The sequence below is a fragment of the Sebastes fasciatus genome, chromosome 6 (genome assembly GCF_043250625.1).
Source record: "Sebastes fasciatus isolate fSebFas1 chromosome 6, fSebFas1.pri, whole genome shotgun sequence".
Lineage (NCBI taxonomy): Eukaryota > Metazoa > Chordata > Actinopteri > Perciformes > Sebastidae > Sebastes > Sebastes fasciatus.
The window spans coordinates 19,314,827-19,337,500 of NC_133800.1; the positions used below are offsets into that span (position 1 = coordinate 19,314,827).

Here is a 22,674-nt window from a genome sequence, read left to right on the forward strand (position 1 = left end):
AGGGTAAATACAGGCATATTCAGGCAGGCAGTATGAGGAAACTTTAGTTTTTTTTGACCATTACAGCATGTAAACATGTTCTAGTAGAAACACAAAATACAAGTATGAACCTGAAAATGAGCATGATAAGGGACCTTTAAGAAATTCAAAAGTCATTTTTCACATGATGAAAACCTTGATTTTTTCAGATACAGTGCAAGCATGTGTTATCGGTGAGAAACCTACAGTATCTATATGCAGTATTGTAACATAATTAGTGAATTGTTTGGTATTGCAACCTGTGTAAGACTCACATAATGCACAATTAAAGCTGACATAACTAATTGATTAGTGATGAAACATTTTGATAATCAATTCATCTTTAAAGGAACAGTGTGTAACATTTCGGGGGCTCTATTTGCAGAAATGGAATATAATATTCATAAGTATGTTTTCATTAGTATACAATCACCTGAAACTCAAAATATTTTTTTTGTTAGCTTGGAAGGAGCCCTTCATATCTATGTAGGGAGCAGGTCCTCTTCACGGAGTCCGCCATGTTGCCCCAAACCAAGCCCCTAGGAAGAGCGCCGGGCTTTGAAGCAAATCTTCGTAGTGGCCAAATGGTGGTTCTACAACTTCCCGGTCCGTCATGTGATGCCATTGGGCCATTGACGCTATCTATGGGCCCAATGGATGCGGAATATCGCCGGATGATCAGAGTATTTTATCACTTGGTAGTCGAGCCATTTTAGCTTCATGCGCCACTGAGCAACTCTCGTAGGAATGAACGGACGCCGGCTAACTGTATCGAGTTCTCTTTATACATCCATGCCCAGACAGACAAACCAAACACTAGCTCTAGAGAGAGCATTTCACGTTTTTACGTTACCTGAAGGCCACTGTAGTTCTCTGATACGCTTGTGAAACTTCGGTAACGTGAGCCGCAGAGTGCAAAACCTTGGTACCACCAGTCGCCGTCTGACTTGCTCCTAAAGTAGTGTTATTAGGTAAGGATGGCCCATGAGTGAGGCAAACGGCATTACCATGGTTTTGCACTCACATTACCACAGTCTTTGAAAGGGAGGAGTGAGGGGACGGGTACTCAGTTGGTTGCTATCTGCAACCACACCACAAGATGCTGCCAAATCCTACACACTGTACGTTTCAGTTTTTTTAAACAAAAGTACAAAAAAACAGTGTTTCCACTTTCTCCAATATGAATACTTGCTTGTTTTCTTAGTCTATTATGATGATAGGCAAAATATCTTTGAGTTTTGAGCTGTTGGTTGGACAAAACAAGACATTTGAAGACATCCCCTTAGGCTTTGGGAAACTGTGATAGCCATCTGACATTTTATGCAACACATAATGAAACAATTAATCATGAAAATAATCTTTAAGTGTACTCGAAAAATAACTGTTAGTTGCTGCCTTATTCGCAATAGTATGACACTTCATATATTGTGATATTAATACACATATCTGCATTGAAAATTCACAGGAAGATGTTCCTGTGATCTTTCTCAAGAGCACTTCAGTAGCACTTTAGACGCCTCAATAGCTTAAAAGCAGGTCTTTACTTTGTCGGTCACACTGATGATTTCAAACCTGCGTGTTTGTGCAAGGCAGCAAAACAACATTTTGACACCTTTGTTTTGGTCCTTACAACTACCCCACCCAGCCAATTTTGAAACTATTTGGGTGGATGTTCAAGTCTAGTAAAACTCTATTGTGTAGTACAGTAGGTAGCCAGCCTCATTGTTCAGAACAGGTACTGTGGTGTACAGAAGAAACTATTAATCACCAGTCAAACATCTGCCACGTGTGTGTCCTCTCTGCGTTATTCAGACAGTTTAGTCGCCCAACTTGTGCTCAGTCTCATCAATGTTAATATAATTGGCCAAAATCACAGCATCTCTCACTGGCATCATGACAGTACTGTACATAACATCCCTCTGTATGGGTTCCTTTGGGTTCATTTGTATCGAGGGACTTCTTCATTTGTCACACACTGACAATAGCCAGACAGCTCGTGTTTTCAGGGTTTTGCTGAACTTATGGCGATCTAATCAAATCACAAAGTATTAAACTTCCACTAAGAAAACAAGCAGGGACAGGATGTACAAAATGACACAAAAGACTACACTCTAATTCAGTCTTCAGTGTCAGCTTGTTTATTTGAGCTGTCAGAAAAGCATTTTAGCATCTTCGTCAGCATTTCTATTTTTAAAAAAATGCTGTTTTCTGTATGCAAACTCTGTCCTTAACTTGACAAAAGCATCAAGCCAGACTGAGAGGCCCCATGTCTCTCACAGATTACACTGCTGCTCAGCCAAGCATCTGAAACAGCCTCTGAAGAGAACGAAGGAGCGACCTGCCCAGGCTTGCTCCCATCTCAATGTGCATGCAAGTCCTAGGCAACCGTCCTCAGGCTGTGGCCAGCAGACTCTGGAGTCATCATACACACACACACACACACACCAGTATAGATGGGTGGTGGAACATCATGCTGTTTCTATTCTATTTGTTTCCTGTGTTCTGCTGACATTCAGTACGCTGAAGGTCATATGACTGCATGCATATTCAGTCCATCCACTTCTCTGCTCTCATTAGTGCTCTTTTGTCCCCTCTCTTCTTCATGCCGCACACAGGTGTACTGAACCTTTATCTCAAAGTGTCTTGTACAGCACTTTTCCACTGCCAATGGCCTCTGCTACAGCGCTATTGATGCAGCCGCGTGGGCACAATAGGGGCATAATGGGGGCGTTCACATGGTTCACCCCTCTCTGTCTGTCAGTCTCTCTCCTGAGGGGGCAAACTGCTGATCCCAGTGGTGTGAAAGGCCTGCGTCGGCTCGATTTCCACAAACAAACACAGCACTCAACACCGACTGAAATACACATACGAGCACATAAACAAACAATGCAAAACTCACAGACACACAAAATGGCGATCTTTGTCCACGCTCAGATCGATTTCACTCAGCAACTCTGCACCTCCACTGCGGCACGTTAGGAGCCACAATGGCCTTTGACACCAGCCACCGAATGACCACAATGACATCCAACCATGGGCGCTGACTGACCACAATGGGCTTCTCTTCGCCTCAGAGCCTCTGCTATTCTTCTGCCTGATCTCACAGACAAAGCCGAGTTACACAAGTACCAATTGAGCTTGAACAATCTCTCACAAAGGAGGCACTGATTTGGTGTTTCCGTCCCTTTTGCCAACTGTACCACGTTCTGGGCAGCGTGGTGTGAAGGTAAATTGGCATCATAATGCAGCCATGCTCAGAAAGATGATTACAACTCGACTTTGTGGCATGGTTATTGATTTGTAAACAGATAATTCATGAGGTCATCCAATTGATATGAGCCACAGTGTCAGACTCAGATTTAGCTAGTTAGGTGATTATATATATATATGATGTGAAATACCACCAATATGAACTGTTTCATGAATAATTTAATGTCTTTAAAAATATACAGAGAATACTTATGCATGTCAGAAAAAGCAGTCAGAAAATTGTAGCATTATTTTTTGCCATCTTGTCAGTAAAACAATTCTTAGATGTTCTACTTTTATTTGTACAGTGACAGTCTGCTTTAAGGGACACTAAAATGTAAGTTGCACTCCATATTTTTATGCCTCCAAGCCAGCGACATTATGTTTTCGGGTTGTCCGTCAGTCCAGTCCATTCTCATGAATGCAATATCTCAGGAGTGTCTAGGAGGTAATTTCTTAAAATTTGGCAGAAATTTGAAGAAACTCAAGGATGAACTGATTGGATTTTGGAGGTCAAAGGTCAGTTTTGACCATAACTCAAGAATTAATTTGCTAATTATGACAATTTCAAATGTCTATTCGGATAAGATGATGAAATTATGCCATTTTGGACAGACATGGATGCAAATTGCAACTTGACTGGTAGGCGGAGGAATACAACCACGAGGCGGTAATTCTAGCTCATATTTATATATACACACAATTACAGTAAATGTAATCTAATTTGACTCGATTCAAAATCTGATTTTGAAGACAAAAGACGAGAACACGTAGAAGACAGATAAATTGTATGCTAATCTTTTTCAATTACACATCCTAGAACAAAACAGGAAATGTGACTAAAATTAAATGACTGTGAGTCAGAGAGAGAGAGAAAGCACATCCATCTCTCACCCCATGATACTGCTGAGCCAGGAAGTGGTGGGTCACTAGAGTCCTACATATTAATCAACTACGTGTTCCTATTCTGATCCTCCAGGAACTGGCAGTTTGGAAAAAACATCCCTTTCTATGCCCTCCACCTTTAATTCAACACCTTCTTAATAGAGTGCTCCAGGGATGACGTATTTTTGGAGGCCAACCAGGAAGTTAGCACCGCCTTGGTTCCCTCGACAAAAAGCCAATGAGATTTTTCCATTGGTTTTTGGATTATTGCAGAAAATAAGATGATATTTATGACATTTACACATTCTGTTCAGTGGAGTATTTATTGATGTATTTTATGTTGTAGAACAAAACGTTAAAATTTCTTAAGGTTGTGTTAAAACCCATTCAAAAACCCCATTGACTTGCAGATAAGGGAACCGGAAGTGCTAAAATGCTAACTCATTTCCGGGTTTTAGGACTCACTCCTGTATCACCGTGATCGTCTACAGGTGTGCTGGAGTCAGAGCAGAGCCCATCCAGCTGCAACCTCTTCCATAAACACGATCTCTACTTACTGTATACTCAGCCCTGCCACTTCCATGCTGCCAGTTCGTAGCACCTGCTTCGTCTATGCATCACGCCAGTTTCTGCAAAAGTTTCTAGTTTTCAGAAAACCTCTTCTGACCCTGTTTTTTCCCTGTCCTTGTAGTCTCTACTGCTGTGCTCCAGCTCCTGCCATCCTCTGCTCTGGACACCCGCAATGGCTCCACTACTCACAGGATTCTGCTCCGGACCAATTTGGATTTCAATCATCTACACACTGGACTCTCAGCTCAGGCCTTGCCACTGCCACCCCCGTATTCTACAATAAAACTCAACTCATTCCTACCTCCCTGTCTGTGTCCACCAGTTCTGCAGCCCCAACGTAACAGCTATATCCTCATATGCCATATGTTTTCTGCACCATGTTCTTATGCAGTCTTATAACATGTGCCTCAAAACAAGTGCTGTTTGACCCCTCATGACCCCACCACGATTGCGTAGGTTACTTTTCCCCATTTGTGGGTATGTTGTCCACGCACACATGCTCACTTTGTGCGTGTGCATATGTTTCGAGACCTAAAAAAAGCAGGGATTTGTGTAATTCTTCATGGTGACTGAGGGGCCAGATGTCACTTTGTCAGTGTGGACAGAGATCAGAGAAAAGATGACATAACCCCCGCCATGAGCTCATCCCTCAATCTCTGCATGCATCCGTCCACCTCCATCATCAAGAGGTGCCATCCAGTCCTGGGCCAGAACCCAACCCAGTTCTGGGCACCTGGCCTCCTTGGCCCACACTTCGGGCTGTCTGCGTCCCTCCCGGGTGTCACTTATAGGTGCTATGAATAGACGCTGGCGTATGCTCAGTGCTGTCAGCTGGGCATTGGCACGTGTGGCTCATGTCAGCACGGCCACAACGCAATACTCCCAACTGGCGTCACTGCACCGACAGCACATTCGGGTCGCCATGGAAACAGGGACGAGCACAGCTACCTCTGCCCTGACATCCATTGGTTGTGTTTTTCAGACAAACTCTGATCTCTTTCTCTCTCTCTATTTCTTCCTGTCTTTCTTTCCCGATCTCTATTCTGGTCTCTCTTTTTTCTTCCTTTGTTCTCTGTTCGTTTCTTATTTCTTCCTTTCTTCCGCTCTCTCGCTCTCTCTCTCTCTCTTTCTTTTTGTTTCTCTGTCTCTTGTTTACGTGACTTATGACGCTCAGCAGGGAACAGGAGGTTTGAGATTTCATCCAGAGGGCTTTATATTCATGAGCTTTGTCATTCTCATTGCTCTAATGAAAAATACGGGAACACACCCACTGATCATATTGTATTTATGCGAGGTCTGGGCCTTCAAGTCTCCTTTGGATACTGTGTAAATGTGTGTGTGTCTGTTTAATGGCTTCCTCACCGGTGAGTCAACGGCCAAAGCAGGAGCATCTTAAGGTCTTCCAAGAACATAAGGTCTCTTCTCCTCTGACTATCTCTCATAGCCAAACTTCTGTCTCTTTTCCTCTCCCTTCATCCACAGAGGCATGCAGTGTGGGAGTGACTGGCCCTAATGGAAGGGTGTGTGGGTCACTGCGTTTTTCACGGAGGTCCGACAGCTTTCTCAGGAGCATAATGAGCAGTGTTTGTACTTCTGCTCCATTTACCTTACTGTGTCCTTGCTGGCAAGCATGAGGCCAGATGGGTGGAGGGGGACAGGTACCAAGTCAATAAAGCAAAACTAAAAGACATCCTCTGCCCAGTATTATGGTTTTTAAGTTTTTAATCTCCTGAGATATCATCTACTTTCAGAGTTTCTATCAAAACAATGATGACCCTCCTTCTCTTCCTCCAGCCTTCCCCGTTCTTGCTAAACACTGTCATCATGATTAAGAGTTGAGTTCATCTTATAGAACTATTAACTGTAATAGGCAGATGAAGTAGAGAACAAAAGTCCAATGTAACAGTCAGAACCAGAGGAGACTCACAACTTGTCTCTTTCTTACCCTCGATCTCTGTTATGTGATACTACACACACACACACTTTTCAAAGGAGTCTTTTATATCTCATAGTCATGGAAGGCTTACGATCACGTCCAGTGATTTTAGCAAGAAAACAAATTAACTAGCAATAATGAAGTCAGAGCCAGTCAGTTAAAAATTAAACCACTCTGACTACTTCTAGGGGTCATCGTCTGTATGAGGTTATTGGAACGTTAATGTGCGTGTGTTGGTGTTGCATTAATAGTGAGTGACAGAACAGCTGGGGAATGTGTTGGGTGAAGAGGGTAAGTAGGGCACCAGTCCAACTCATCTTTTCTGATATGAAAACATGTGCGTTGTGAGCTTTCAAGAACTAAATGGTATTATCTTACCTAATGTAAACTATCTTTATTCTTGGATTCAATAGAAGATATAGAATTCTAATGGTAAATGGACTTGCATTTAGTGCATTTCTAGTCTTTCGACCACAGCACTTCACACTATATGTCAGCATTCACCCATTCACACACATTCATACACTGATGGCAGAGGCTGCTATACAAGGCCATACAATGTGGGTTATTCCCTCAGGCAAAGTCTGCAGAAATGCAGATTTACAGAAGGTGTGCGTAAAGGGCTCAAAATGTCTGCGAGAGAGCCTTCAAGGACTTGACGATTAGACAGTGGGACAGCCCTAAACCCTCACGGACTTTGCGGGAACGCACCTCAAAGTCTGTGAGTTTGTGAGTGTGGACATTGGGATTGGGACAGTATCTTGTCCAAGGATACGTCGAGATGTGGACTGGAGGAGTCGGGGATCGAACCGCGGACCTCTGGATTGGTGGACGACCCACTTTACCTCTGAGCCACAGCCACCCTATAATAATACCCCAGTTTTTCTTTATAGTTACGATGCAAAATACTAGCAGTTTACAGTCCCTAATTCTTAATATTAAAGCTATATTATTGTCTAAGTAGAGACTTATGGGAGAAGAAAGCATGACAAGAAAGGGAAACTCAAAAATATATGGAGTTATGGAATTATTATGGATTATAGACAGTATCCAACAGTAAAAGATGCACATCATGCTCATACTGGGATGCAACCAGGTGTGAATGTGTGGCAGAGCATTGCTAGAAATGAGCTTCTGAGGAACCATATCCCTGGCCTGGAAAAGGTTACTCAATCAACTATGAATGAACAGCATGCACTAGAGCTTATGACAAAAGTTACACTCTGAATGTTGTGGTGCTGGGAGCAGCACAGACAAGGAAGGAACCAAATGCAGACTCAGAGGTGGGCTGTTACAAGGAAAATACATCAATAAAGCAAAACGCTTACGAGACAAGAGTCCAAACAGCAGGCGTAAAGATACTCCATGCAGCAATGAAGACAACGATGACAAACTGGCAAAAGATAAGCGGAGCACAAAGACTAAATACACAAGGAAAGGAGGGAGATAACGAAGGAACGGTGACAGTAGAGCTGATGAGGAACAGGTGAAACTCATAAATGCGCGAAAGTCAATCTCAAAAGCGGGAAAACACACAAAGGAAAGCAGGAAGCAAAACCAGACATGACACATGGGGAGAACTTACAAAATAAAACAAGAAACAGACTATGAAAAAGCCCAGGACCATGACACTAAAGAATGAATTTGACATTTTAAGATGATCTACTTTTGCTTCACTAAAATGTCTCGTCCTCGGACTGATTGAGCTTAACTTGTCAGAACAAACGTCGCTTTGATTAATGATTTCCGATCCAACCACTGACACACACACAGATGCACACGCGCAACACATGCACACCAGAGCTGAACTGAAGACTCTCTGTTGAAACACAGCAGGTGCTATATGAAACTACCCTCTCTGTGGTGGTGCTGTTGGGGTTCACATTAAAAATCAACCAGTTTCCTTTTTGTTCTACGTGCAATAACAATAACCATAGAAAAGACTGCTGTTAAAAAGTCACCATGCTGATTTTTTCCTTTACCACAAATTGAAAAAAAAAAAAAGGAAATGCACTCTTTTGTTTCTTGGTGCATCCTGACACTGAGATGATTAAAATGAATATTTGTTCCGTGTCTGTTTTCCGTTGGTGCACCAGATAACCTCTCTGTATGACGTGTCTGCAGTGTTAGTTTCCCTGGGCTTTCTCCATGGCTGCCAATTAGGAATGGTGTGTACGCACTGAGGTGAATGCCATGTTGGTCCACTCATAAAGCCTGCATTTATTTCTCTCTGTTTCTATGTCTGACACACACACAAACACACATATATACACCTGTGTGCCCATGCAGAGAAAACAAAGAACACACATAATGTTTGATGGAAATGTTTATGTATATTTCAAATCCAGGTTGAGCCCCGAAGACGCCCATTCATCTCTTTCACATTAACCCTATTAGCAGTCTCACTGACAGAGCACACTGATATGGGTTGCCAGGATATTGCTGTTATTATTGCTGTGACTCTATTTTGAGACTCAATAACTCTCTCCTCCACACACTTAGAGGTAATGAAAGGAGTGTTTATGTGTGAGGGGGGAAAAAACAGTGGTTGGGAATTAAAAGCAACCAAATTTTTATCAGTTTCATAAAGCAGATGTCTAAAAAATTCACCATGAGAGTGATCTATTGTATTATATTCTGTTTTTCCTGAGTGGAATAAACAACACAAAGCATGCCAGTCTAGTGTTGTCTCACAATCAAATATTTTATTTTGATGATAAAATGTCCTTTACTGAAAGAAGGGTGTGAAAACAAGTTATTGCAATTATCACTGATCATATTATTATAATAAATATCCGCCAAAACTAAACACATGCACAAACACACAATCATACACAGACACTGATTCAAATCTGAGACAAGACTTTATTTGGAAGACTTTCTAGAAAATGAATCCATCATCATTTGAGTGGTGCCATCTGCACACATGGCCGCATACACGCATATGCCTGATCACACACAATAACACACACTCCAACGTCAGCACATCAACGTCAGACAATCCAAACAGTGCCCAGTGCTAGGCAACCATGCCATCCAAGTGCAGATGGCAGGGTCTGATCATGTTTATTTACTCTAATCTAATGCACTTAAGTCCCGTTGCCTACCCATGCCTTCTAAATGACGTTACTGGGGATATGCAAGGGTGTGTGTGTGTGTGTGTGTGTGTGTGTGTGTGTGTGTGTGTGTGTGTGTGTGTGTGTGTGTGTGTGTGTGTGTGTGTGTGTGTGTGCGTGTGTGAGGGGAGGTCAGAACTGACCAACTAATCGCTGCTGTTTAATGGACTACATCTAAATGGTCAGTGTCTACTTAACCCTGTATCCACTTTCCATTTTTAACAACTTAAATGGCATCAAATAAAACAACCAATCCTAGAGTCAAGGATGGTTTCATGTCCTCTCTTTTGATTCTAAGCTGTCCCGCATGACCTTGCCTAACAGCAGGGATGCATTTCTCCTATCTCTGGCATCCAGTACAACGGTGCTATGCTTCCACATCATTCCACATGGTTCATCAAAAGCATAGTCTTGATATACCCAAACTGATAGGAAACCTAAAATGAATAATTAATGAATTGTCACATCTTTTAACGAGACTTTCAGCAGCCTTTTCATTTAGAATAATTTCAACCAAGTCTGACAACATGGTATGTACCCTTGACGTTCATTCATCAGTGGAGCCTCGACTTGTCTTCGCGTGGGCTGTGATTTCCAGAGACGATCTGGGATACAGTGAGTCAGTCAGTACTGTATGTTGAGATATTTTTCCCCCAAATCAGAGGCCCACATAAACAGGAAGGGTGGATTGTCCTGCCACGACATTGTGTGGGTGTGGTTTTTCGTGGAACAGCCTAATGATGCACAGAAGCTGTGGCTGCCACGGTGGGTGGGTTGGCATGGCTTAATTTGTTGCAATAAAACAGAGCTTAACCACTACACTGCTATTAACCCGTCTCTGTCATCGGTGCATGTTTGCTGACTGGATGAGCTCGTCACGTCATCACGCCACTACGGTCACACCACATTCCAACTATCATAATCACCATAATGATAATCCCAGATATTTACACACCCTTTCTCTGTTCTTCTTAACCTGTTTCACCTACCAAGTTGTGATGCATAACATTTCACCATGTCACCTGCATAGAATAATTAAAGTCCATATGAAAAGAATAATTCAATGTTACTATCCTAAACGACTCAGAATGTTACAGGATGTTTTGCCCCAATTAAAATCAGTCTAAAATTAGCAAAACTATGATTTAAAGTGGATATAATCAATATTTTTATAATAACAAAATCAAATGAAAGTGTGAAAACAATAATACAATGTGAAAGGGACGGCTCGTGGTGATGAACCTTGAGAAAATGATCACCGCCTGCCAGGCGGCCAGAAACACAACAAAGGAATGACAATGTTGCTCTTTAATTGCTAGATGTGTAAGCAACCGTTTGCTTACAAATTCACCATATCAACTTTAAAGGTGATGACATGTCAACAGCTCCCAAGCGGCCAAAGAAGTCAGTTATTGTGGGTTTAAATCAGAAAATATCTCATGCAGAATAAGTAATCAAGACTCTCACCAAGCATTTAAGCATTTACGACACAATGCCAGTTTTTCAATGCTATGGAAACATTTCAGCCTATGCTAACAAAAAATACTGAAATTCAATACCCAGTCCTACATATGCATGCAACAAATAAAGTGCAGTTATTAGTTTGCATGTGATATGCTATTATATACTTTATTACACGGCTTTGCTGAATACTCAATTCTGATTGGTCAATCACGGCGTTCTAGGGTCTGTTATTTCTTTGTAGCAGACCGTTGCTATGTATAACAGACCGTTGCTATGGGCGCAGTTCTGACATCGGACTCTGGTGGACCGTTTTTATGTCAAATTATTGATTTCTTAAGTAAATAGCCGTGTAATAAGCGTGATAATGTACAGCTAGCGGGTCATTGTTGTGAAATAAACCCCGACAGGGCGATGCGGAGGCTTGAGCAACAGTGACCGCGGCTCGTTGTTCATTATCCCTTACATACTATACAAAAACAAACTGACAAATCCTATTTTGTGATCATTTGCAAATGTTATTTGACCTCGTTCTGATTTGCACCTCTATGTCTGCGGGTCTGTCAGTCAGCAGTGACAGTTTTCCAGGTCTGTCAGTGTGTCATACCCCCCTCCTTCCCATTTCAGTGTGGTGTTTAAAATGGAAGATCTATTTATACAGCATGTCTACAGGAGCTGGTTTCCTGGTTGCTTCGTCAGAGAGCTGGTCTGGTCTGTCTGTGGCAGCAGGCTGGAGGGGCTTTAGGCTCTTCATCCCCCCTGGTGAGGCTCTATCCCGGTAGGCTTAGGGACTCGGGCCCAGGCAGCTGCCACAAGGCCGGATGGGCATTGGATAAATTGCTCTTTCTCCACCAGAATAATGAAGGAACACACAAACAAACAGCCTGAAAGATATTCATGCTGGGGTGTTCACAAACACGTACAGATACCTACCACACCCACTGACACATAAGGTCACGGATGAACTTGTATTGTGGCGTGGAATTTGACAATCCGGGCTTGGTCGATACCCGTGTGCAATTGTCCACTGAGCAAACTTGTCTTGTTGGTTAACCAACTTCTATTAATAAGAATGTGAGACTTTGACACATGCCTTAAAGCTGCAGTGATGCTAAAAACATTCTGCCTACTGCAGGTTTAATAGCTGGATAGCTGAATAAAGGGCCTTAATCATGCCGTGGTGACTTGTCAGAGAGTCTAATTAATATTATGGTCAGTGTGTTGTTCATCTGTGATTTTCTGAAAGTGACACGTCGGACCACTGGGGGCCTTTCATTGAAGGTCTTGCAGAATCTGTCATGTGACTCTCATTAATAAAATATTTCAAAGTATCAATATGAGTAGGATAATGAATGTTGCTCTGTTACCATTATTACTTGACACACTTGCATACACAGTTCACATAGATTCACACATCCATGTCTGAGAACAGTTCATGTTGTGGTCCGGTCTCCCCAGCATTGTGTGCTCAGCTGTGTGTAACACCTAAAGAGCCGACTATTGACAAGTATTGTAGCAGTACCCAGCATGAGTGGCCCCGGGGCTGTGTACGGGACTAGAGCCGAGCGTCGCACAGAACTATTGACTTAGTTAACCATAAATAACTGCTGTTGTTTGTCTCCACATGTTTTTCTGTGAAAGATTCTCTTTACTCTCGGCCCTTTGTTTAACAAGCTCTTCTACTTCTATATGCTCTTCCGATCCTGTGCTTATTTCATGAATCACTTTTGACCAACCTTTCCCTCCCTCATCGCTGTTCCAGTTAGTTGTGTAATCTCAGCGTCCCTGTCATTTGGGATCTGATATTGACAGCTCCACTGACCCTCTCCAGCCAGTATAGTCAGCCAAACCACCCCAGGCAGCTGGGAAGCATGACACAACATGACATACTGAAAAGTATTGATTCCACGAAGACTTTGTGTGTTCATGTTTACGCTTTACAATTGATCCGGCAATCAGCATTAGCATGGCTGTCAGTTGGTACCTACCAAATTGGAGTTACATAACCTGCCTTGTGTGTGTGGGTTCAAAACAGTCCTGTCAGTTGATGTCATGTGACCAGTGTTGACTGCAAACCAGAAAAGACTAGAACTCAGGGATTTAATACACGCTTAGCCCCAGACTGACAAACAGCACACAATTCCTCGCTGACCTGATTCTTCTTATCTTGTCACGATAAGGTGGGTGGGATTACAATGATACCTGGTCGCCTGATGTGAATTTAAAGAAAAACTCATGTGACCTGTGATAAGCAAGACCAGATTTTACAGCTGAGTTGGCAAGATTTGTTTTCAGTTAAGGCACATTCAGCTCGTCTCAACAGATCCTAGAAAACAACATCTCTGTTGTACTTTGTGACGTTATGTCATGCGTTGTTTTTTGCACAGTTATTCTGAAAAGTTGATCAATGGTAGTGAGTAGGTTGTTTTCAATAAAGGCCTTTCTAGTTCTTCATGCAATTTTCTAGGAAACAAAAAGACCGTCTGTTGCCACTGTAACTGCACTAAAGCACTTTCTTTATTAAATGTAATGGCTGTTAACTATAAAAAATGAGGCGTAACAAGAAAGCAAGGGTAACGAATACATCATAGACATCATAGACACAGTTGGGAAAAAAGCACACTTGCCTCAGATGTAGATGTCTTGGACTGTAAAATAAATTTATAAAAAAAAAAGAAGTACATAAAAGTAAAAATCTAATTATCCATTGAATATGTCACATGCCATTTTGCTGACTCTGCTGCTCTTATATCATATCACAGTCACTTTAACAACACCATGTCACTTTACTTTGCAATTTTTGTCTCCATATGCACTGTTATAGTTTTCTATTATTTATTTTTCTATTATATTCTTATCGTAGTTTTTTTTTAAATACCTCTTATTTTGTATTTATTTGTCTTTCTCTATTTATCTGTACTATTGCTGTCCTTAACCTAAAGGTTTATCTTACCTTATCTAAGAAATTAGTCAATACAATGAACAGAAAATGTTTATGCGCTCCCTCTGTGATGAATGGCCTGTGTCCTGTGGTCTGCACACATTATCCAATCACAATGTAGAATTTCTCGAATAGTCTGTCTACAGTCTATAAAACCTTTTAGGCAACTCTAGTGAAATCTGTTTGCACTACTCTGGCATTGCCCTGCTCAAAAATAACTGACCCACAGCCCCATCTATTGGTGCAATTGTGAAGTGCAAAAGTAAAACCCAGACGCAGCTGCTTTCTTTACAAAAATGTTTATGGTCCAACTGCTTCAAACAATAATTTTGTCAGAAAGAACAATATAATATCTTATAACTTTTTAAAGCTACATTCACACACATGAAAACATTTGCACTTTTAAAAACTATTTATAGAAACTTTAACACATTACTTTTGTAGTTATATGCGAATCTCCTTCAAACCTTTGTGAATATAGAAACAGTAATGCCATGAAACAATGCTTCTCTTAAAAAAGATAAATACCCCCTTCCAGATCCTAGCCTGGCCCCTTTTGACTCTTCTCTCTGACTCATGTTATCTTTCCAGAAACACTCCAATATACCAAATTCACATTCACATACTTTAAGTCCTACGACTGTGTGTAACGGATAATCTCACTCAGGTCATAGCCCGTCACCGCAAAAGCATAACCATCGCCGTCACAGAACTTGGCGCCACAGATTTGTGTGTCCGTCACACACTCGTTGTGCAAATGGGCAATCTAGGAGGAAATGAGGAAAACACACAGTCAGGGTTTCACTGAGAGTAAGTATAAGTTAAACATGGAGGAACCCACCATAAATTGTGCAATGATTCTGAACCTATTAAGAAAACGAGTTGTGAATGCTGTTTTATGTTCAGTTACCTCCACGTTGTGGCTCTCCGGGGTCATTGTCAGGTGCCACACCCGGACCAGCGAGTCCTCGGCAGCAGACAGAAGCTAAAGCAAAATCAAAATCAAAATCAAAATCAAAATCAAAATCAAAATCAAAATCAAATGGTATGAATAATATATAAATATTTGAGATACACCTGAACATGCTTTAAAGCTAAATAAACTTAATACTTTAACTAATTCTTGTCTTTAACTAGAAAATCTATGAATACTTTCTTCTTACTTCTGTGTGCCATTTCAAATGATAAATGTCAACCCGATAAACTGAATTTTAAAAAATAAATTTGATTTATACAACTCACCAGCCCGGAACAAGGAGCAATGTCCAGTGAGTATATCCAGCGAGCGTGGGCGTTGACCTCGGCATGCAGGATTCCCGTCACTGCCTCATAGAGACGAATCTGGCCCGTGCCGTAACCGGCCACCAATGTTCCTTTCCACAACTTGACGGATGAGCAGCTCACACTGAGAGCAGTGAGGGAGATGGAGGATGATTGCCGTCAGGGAATTAGGGGAAAAGATAATGGACATTAGATTAGAGCAAGGAGGGGAAATGAAGAATAAACAAAGGACAGTGGAACGGAACATAATGTAGAATAGATAAGTACAATGCATGAGGAAGGGAGAGAGAGAGAGAAATGTAAGAGGAGTTTAAGGTTAGGTCACTCTGTCAGTATTGTACACCAAAACTGACAAAACTATAATACTTCTTACTTAAAGCCGGGGATATGGTTGAGAAACACAAATTCCTCCCCAGACTTCCACACACACAGGTTGCCCCCATCATCTGCACTGACCATATCAGCTATGCACACCTGAGGGGAGGAAGACAGCAACAGAGAGGATTATTATGTATTATATAAAGTAGTCATTTATTTAGGTAGGTCAGTCATTCCTGGAAAGATTTTAGCTATCCCATATAAACAAAGGTTCAGATAGACACACCATACCTCGCTGCCAGCGCACTCCGAGGCCATGTCAGTGATGGACTCCTTGTGCCCGTCCAGGACCTCCGACAGGGTGATATTACTGCCTTTACTGGGAACATCAAATACTAGAATTGCACCGGATGAAACGCCTAGAGAGAGAGAGAGAGAGAGAGAGACAGAAAGAGATGTGCACTTTAGAGTTTTGCCCTGTATTTTGAATAAACAAAAATATATTCCACTTAGTACTTACCCACACATATGTAACTCTCACACACTGCTGATATCCCCCGAGCAAACACGGCCTGAGCTGGGAGACAAATAAATTCCGTGAGTGCACTAGATTAAGTATAAAACTGTCGATTAATACTCTTCTCTCACACACAAATGCGTGATTGCACAAATATGCATATATGAACATGTGTGTAAATGTGCAGGCAACTAAAAAAAGCCAGCAATATGTATGTTTCAAACTGACAAAGCAAAATAAAATAATAATAATGTAGGTGTAGATGCCTGAAAATCATTTATTTCATTATAATAATCAGGTCCTCCCAATGATGTTTTTAATTGTGTTTGTGTTATGAGGATGGATCAACTACACTGACATGTTTCTGGGAACAACAAAGTGTCATATTCTATTGTATCATATTTTATCATATTGAATTATATAATATATTTAATCTTTTCAGAGTTTTCATGCAAATAATTGAGACACATCAAATGTGTAGCAAATCCACAGTTTACATGCAAGTTTACCTGTAGGTGTTTCCGGAGTATCCAGTGCATGCCAGTACACCATCATGGAGCCATCAGATTCATACATCTAAAACAATAGATTTATAACACATGAGAGTAAAAGGCTGCAAAAACACATACATTCATACTTTTGTTTAGGTTCACATTTAAATGAACACTGGGTGACACACTTAAGTCCAGACATGCAGACTAGACACAACCACAGCCACTATAAGTATACAAATAGTAGAAGTAGCAGTGCCTCCTCCAAAATGTGGAGACTGCCGATGACCGTGCAGAACAAACCAAAACTCACCTGAATGCCTTTCTGAGAGGTCACAACTAGCAGCTCACGAGAGGGCAGAGCACAAAATGCAGCCTGTTACAAGAAAAACACAGGATTTCTTTATTTTTATGATACAGCTAAATGCATATGCAGTATGCCAGAGCAAAAGACAAAATATGATGTTCAAATTAATCATTTTATATTTAACCAGCAACTCATTAAAGAATGCAGTTCATAAGCTAAGTTTATAAGCTTTCTTAACTGTTTGTGGTGTGGTGTTCTTTTACGATTTTAGCACTGTACTAAAAACACATTGGATTGGAAATTAAACAGTGACTGTGATTAAGTGGTTACTTTCAACCTCAATGTTAAAAGTGTCTGAGGGAGTTTGCATCCATATTAGTGCAGGATTTGCAGCCCTTTTTTTACACATAGTGCCCCACCTTGAGCTAGCTAATTGGATATTTCTCTGTAAACTGGGCAGGTATTACATTTCACAAAAATAACACATCCTACTTGAAATTACAAAATGTGAAGTAGTTGGATATTTCCCTCTCACTCTGCATGAAAACTGCTAACTCTGAAACATAGAACATTATATTTCTTCATGTATGCATTAGTAAAACAAAATCATGCATACATTTAGCTACATATAAATGTTTGGCAGTTTAGTAGAGACCTGCAGAAGTTGCACAGAGAGAGAGGTCTGACCTGCATGATGAGCGACGTGCTTGTGGCCACATTGGGCTCCTTGGACTGCAGCTGTCGGTGGGAGTAGTTGAGTCCGTCCCAGGACGCGCTGACCATGTTCACCACGTTGGCGTGGACCACCGTGAAGTAGGTGAGGCGCCGCGGGGCGATGCGCAACACGCCCAGGTTGTTGTACAGCGACGAGGCGCTGTTCTTGATCTGGATGCTCTTCTCCTTGTGATACATGATGGAGCTGTCTTCTCTTAGCAGCACAGTTCGTTGAAATGACAGAAGGCGATCTGGTGTCAGTAGAACTAAAGAGAATAAAGGTCAAGACAGTCAGAGTTTGGTTGAATTAGATTAACATTTTCATTAAAAACTCCACAACCAGCACTGCTCCCAGTAGATAGATAGATAGATAGTAACTTTATTGATCCCGAGGGGAATTCAAGTGTCCAGCATCATATTTCCTTAGTGCAAAACATGTTAGTAAAAAGGCAGTAAAGTTAGTAGTGCAAAGTACAAAGTACAAAAAAATATACCAGATGTAAAAATACAAGGAGATGAAGAAAACTGTTAAAACTGAATATAGTGCAGGGTAACAGCTGTGATACACGACTATTAGAAAAGTGAATATAGTGCAGAAGAGACTGTTAAAAGTGGGTGTAGTGCATTATTATCCGTCCTGCAATAGACCACTTACACACCAAAAAACTGACAATAACCTGATATTTTCAGGTGGCATTTCATTTCATTCTCACTGTGCAATATCATTGTTTCCACATTGTGTTAATAGTCTGTTTATTGTCAATACTGTATATACTGCTCCTATTTGCATGCATCCTTCTATTTAAATGGTTCATATTTTGTTACACTTTGTCTAGCTCTTTTTTGTTTTACTGTGTTAGCTGATGCATCTTGTTTTTTTGCACTATCCCCTTTGCTGCTGCACACTGCACATTTCACACACATTAAAAACACAGTTATTAGGAAGCTACTCAACATTAGCAGTGAGCTATCCTAGGTATGTTAGCCAGAAAACCACTGCAGCGTAAATGAAAGGACACTGTTATACCTTTGAATCACACATTGCACATAATACTTTTGCTTCAGATTACATAACAATTGTCCCAGCTGCCTTTGCTGCTGTTGTGATCGACCATTACATATAAGGTTAATGTGAACGAAGCACTTTTCTAGCTCTTGTTGTTAGCAGCAGGATTACCTCAGCGTCGTCCTGCAGCCATAGAGACAACGCCGCCTCTACGTAACTACGTCATACGTGCGTCCTCGGTTGCTGAGCAACCGAAGACTACACATGAAACAGGGGCTACACAGAAGAGTGTCTGGTAAGGTTATAAACAGTGATTATTCATAAGAAGTTATTATATGTGGAGCCAAATTAATAAATAATAAGTAAAATAAATAGTATGACCAATGGTCGACATATCTTGCATGACACATGATTAAAATGCTGTTTAATGACGATGTAAACTGGGCAGGTATTACATTTCACAAAAATAACATCCTACTTGAAATTACAAAATGTGAAGTAGTTGGATATTTCCCTCTCACTCTGCATGAAAACTGCTAACTCTGAAACATATAACATTATATTTCTTCATGTATGCATTAGTAAAGCAACATAATACATACATTCAGCTACATATACATGTTTGGCAGTTTAGTTTAATACATAATTTGCCCCTCCAACTGTGTTTTGGAAAGTTCTGTTACAGCTTGTGATTCTACAGTGACTTCCTGTTAGTTTAGTTAGCTAGTTGATGTTTTCTAGCAATCCATACACATTAACTAAAGTCTTAACTAGCTAAGACATTTCACAAGTTCTGATAAATGATGACAGTAAGCAATGGGATTGTGTTCACGTGCAAATGGAAGTCCTATAATGATTCAGGGCATTATCATTTCACATCAAAGTTCCCATGGAGAAATGAAAACTGTCAAGTTTGATCACTACCACCAGAGGGTGGTAATGTTTACCATATGACATGCAACACAGCAACATGTCAACTGATAGGGACTAATGTTGTTCCATGTTAAATAGTTTTGTTGTTTTCCAGGAAATAGGTCAAACTCTTCATCATAAATAAATAATAATAATAATAAATAATAATTAATGTGCTGCTAAAGACATGTAAATCCAGAGGACAGATGGTAATTTTGTAATGGGTTATGTATGAATAATGGTGATGTGTTTTGTTTTTTTGTCTGATGGGTTTTACTTGTCTATCTGTTTATGGTAACAGTATGTCTATTGGATGTGTATTTTTTTTTTCAAACTGAGCTGCCTATGGACGCAAAATGAATTTCAGTGCAAACTGACAATAAAGTTGTATCGTATCGTATCGTATCATCACTAGCAACCTCGTTTTTGTTTATTCCATTTGTGTTTCACATTTCATACCAGCTTCTGAGCCAAGATGCCCCGCTCTGCAACCAACTCCCGAGCTGACAAGCGAGGACATAGGTCTTCTGTCCAATTGTACACACCTCCAATGCCTGACCCGGAAGAGGAAGATATTATCCCTGGTCGCTTAACTCACTCCCAATGGACGGACATGTTGATCCAGGAGGATGCGGATGAGGTAGTGGGGGAGATCATGGAAGAACTGTTGAGCAAGGTCATGGAAGGCTGTTTCAAAGTGTACATTAAAAGACAGGTAAAACTGAAAAGACATACTGTATATGCTCTTTTATTATTATTTCACTTCAATGTAAACATCATCTTACTGACTGACACTCATGGAGAGACCAATAAAATGATTGATCTTGCTGTCATCCATTTCAACCACACATAATACATGTACATATAACATCCATGATGTTGCCTGTCTTTGCCCTTAAGCTAGCACCTTTCTCCGCATCCTGGGCCAAGAGCTACTTCACACAGATTCTAGAGCGGCAAATCTTGTGCCCAGATGAAGGAGAACTACCAGAGGAAGCATCTAAAACAGAAGACTCAGAGCCTATGGCAGCAACTTCAGATGCCTGGATTCACGGATGTGTGCCTGTTGTAAATGCTAACCCTCGACCTCCCCCTGCAGAACAACAGGTACACTTGATATGTCTCTTCTGCAAGTTCTTCTCTTCATATTTCAACCAAGAGGTTACCTGTAACCATATCTACAGTATCTCTATATTTGTTTCTAACAGGAGGCTGACATTGACCAGGTCCCAGTACAAACAGAGCCAAGAGTCAACCAGCAATCTAATGTTATGGCCCAAACAAACAGCTCTCCAACGCAATCAGAAAAGGTAACATGTCCCAGGAGATCGGTCAGTTACGAGCGCTATAAAGTGCTTAGTCCTCGCCCCCCACCAAAAATTGATCTAAAGAAAAAGCAGCATGTTAATTTACCTCCCAAGCTGATTCCAGGCAAATTTCTGCCTCCCCTGTCCTGTTCAGTAGAAAAAAAGCATGTGGATGCAAAGGGTAAGGATCGTACACATTCTGTTTCTAACCACACGACTGGATCATCATATCAGCAGAAGCACTACCAACATATACCAAGGCTTGATCACTCCAGCCTGCCTCGACACAGCATCTCTCCTCAGTATGAGATCGTGGATAACAGCTACACAAAACCCAACACCAAGAAACCAAGTGGACTATCCAAACTAGACCCAAGATATAGCAAGCAGGAAACTGAGAGGACAGTAACCTCACCGAAGCAACTAACCAGCTCCAAGGATCAGCCGACAAAGTTTCAGAGGAGAAATGAGGCTGATATCTGGCTGAAGAAATTGTCTCCCTCTAGACATAGAAAGGATGGGTTGGCGTTCTCTGGGCCTCTGAGGCTGGACACAATGGTTTTGGCCAAGGGTGTTTCTGTCTTGGATCCCCAGGCAGTTGAAATGAACCCTCATACTTGTAACCCTCCTACCCAGTCTGCCAAGCTGAGGCTGATACGAAGTGATGCAGCTGTGCCACTGTTTTCTGTTGATCAGGTTACCGCAGGTCCACCACCTCAGGTCACCCCATTGTTTCAGTCCAAGAACTGTGACAACTGATTATAAAATGTTGTGATAATACAGTTGTATTTAGAGCAAAATTAGCTATACGTTATCGGAATAAAAAAGATTCTTCTAATACAAGAGCACATCATATAATGTACGCTGTAGGCTAAAAAAAAAATTTGGGGAAAAAATTTGGTCTCAATCCGTCTTTCCCTCCATGTATTTGTTAGCAACTCTGCATTGGCAATACAGTAGTGAGATACACTGTGCACATATAAAAATAGTACCTAATAAACTGAATACAATATATGCATTGTCATTCCTTTGATATTAATATACAATTAAAGTATATATAAAAAGAAAGCTATGTGTTCTAGCAATGCCTCCCACAGCATATAGCAAAGATAGAGTTAGAAGAACCTCATATAAAAACTAGAAAGGAAATTTGATTAAGGGGGCTCTCATGAGGGGTTTTTTCAAGTCTATGTCCATATGTTTTTCATGTGCAAAGATCAACACTTACTGTGAGACTAAATTGTGTTTCCATCACTCTTGAACATTACCTGAAACTCAAAACAATAAATGAATTATCCAAGTCATATGGGACCTGTAATTACTGTATATATATATTTGTGTGCACATACAAGTATGTGCATGTGTTTTGTATGCATATTACACTAATTAATTTTCTGTGCCTTCATATACACTTAGTCAGTTTATTACAATAGGTACACCTATATGACAGGTGAAAATGTGAACATTAAAACCTTCATGAGGATCAGGATTCATTGCAGGGCTGTTGTATTAAACTATATTAGTTGTAGCTAGATGTACCTAATAAACTGAGTGTGTACACATAACGTGCACACCAATAATAATCTGCAGCTGATGATTTAACACTGAAAAATATGATAATATTAAGTTTGTTCTATAATATACT

At 40.9% G+C, this 22,674-nt stretch overlaps 2 protein-coding genes across 3 annotated transcripts; one reads left to right on the plus strand and one right to left on the minus strand.

Moving 5' to 3' along the window:
* Positions 1-14,459: 14,459 nt before the first annotated feature.
* wdr54 (WD repeat domain 54) lies at positions 14,460-19,074 on the minus strand. 2 transcript variants are annotated; one of them, XM_074638245.1, is made up of 10 exons: positions 18,982-19,074; positions 17,778-18,070; positions 17,097-17,159; positions 16,802-16,868; positions 16,296-16,352; positions 16,067-16,194; positions 15,831-15,931; positions 15,419-15,581; positions 15,087-15,161; positions 14,460-14,942 (listed from the first exon to the last, which is right to left on the minus strand). In XM_074638245.1, exons 2-10 carry the CDS (start codon positions 18,000-18,002, stop codon positions 14,811-14,813), a joined length of 1,011 nt encoding a protein of 336 aa, XP_074494346.1. In that variant the 5' UTR covers positions 18,003-18,070; positions 18,982-19,074; the 3' UTR covers positions 14,460-14,810. The 2 variants fall into 2 exon arrangements, with proteins under 2 accessions (XP_074494346.1, XP_074494347.1); XM_074638246.1 differs by lacking the exon at positions 18,982-19,074 and adding an exon at positions 18,832-18,973.
* c20h2orf81 (chromosome 20 C2orf81 homolog) lies at positions 19,030-22,331 on the plus strand. Its single transcript, XM_074638244.1, has 4 exons — positions 19,030-19,105; positions 20,185-20,437; positions 20,623-20,829; positions 20,931-22,331. Exons 2-4 carry the CDS (start codon positions 20,198-20,200, stop codon positions 21,786-21,788), a joined length of 1,305 nt encoding a protein of 434 aa, XP_074494345.1. The 5' UTR covers positions 19,030-19,105; positions 20,185-20,197; the 3' UTR covers positions 21,789-22,331.
* The last annotated feature ends 343 nt before the right edge of the window (positions 22,332-22,674 follow it).

Bases quoted from the DNA above. Each gene is read 5' to 3' on its own strand.
- c20h2orf81 (XM_074638244.1), top strand. From the start codon at position 20,198: ATGCCCCGCTCTGCAACCAACTCCCGAGCTGACAAGCGAGGACATAGG. The intron at 20,438-20,622 runs GTAAAACTGAAA...TTTGCCCTTAAG, and splicing joins AAGTGTACATTAAAAGACAG to CTAGCACCTTTCTCCGCATC. The intron at 20,830-20,930 runs GTACACTTGATA...TGTTTCTAACAG, and splicing joins CTCCCCCTGCAGAACAACAG to GAGGCTGACATTGACCAGGT.
- wdr54 (XM_074638245.1), bottom strand. From the start codon at position 18,002: ATGTATCACAAGGAGAAGAGCATCCAGATCAAGAACAGCGCCTCGTCG. The intron at 16,195-16,295 runs GTAAGTACTAAG...CTCTCTCTCTAG, and splicing joins TGAGAGTTACATATGTGTGG to GCGTTTCATCCGGTGCAATT. The intron at 15,932-16,066 runs GTATGGTGTGTC...TCCTCCCCTCAG, and splicing joins CGGAGTGCGCTGGCAGCGAG to GTGTGCATAGCTGATATGGT.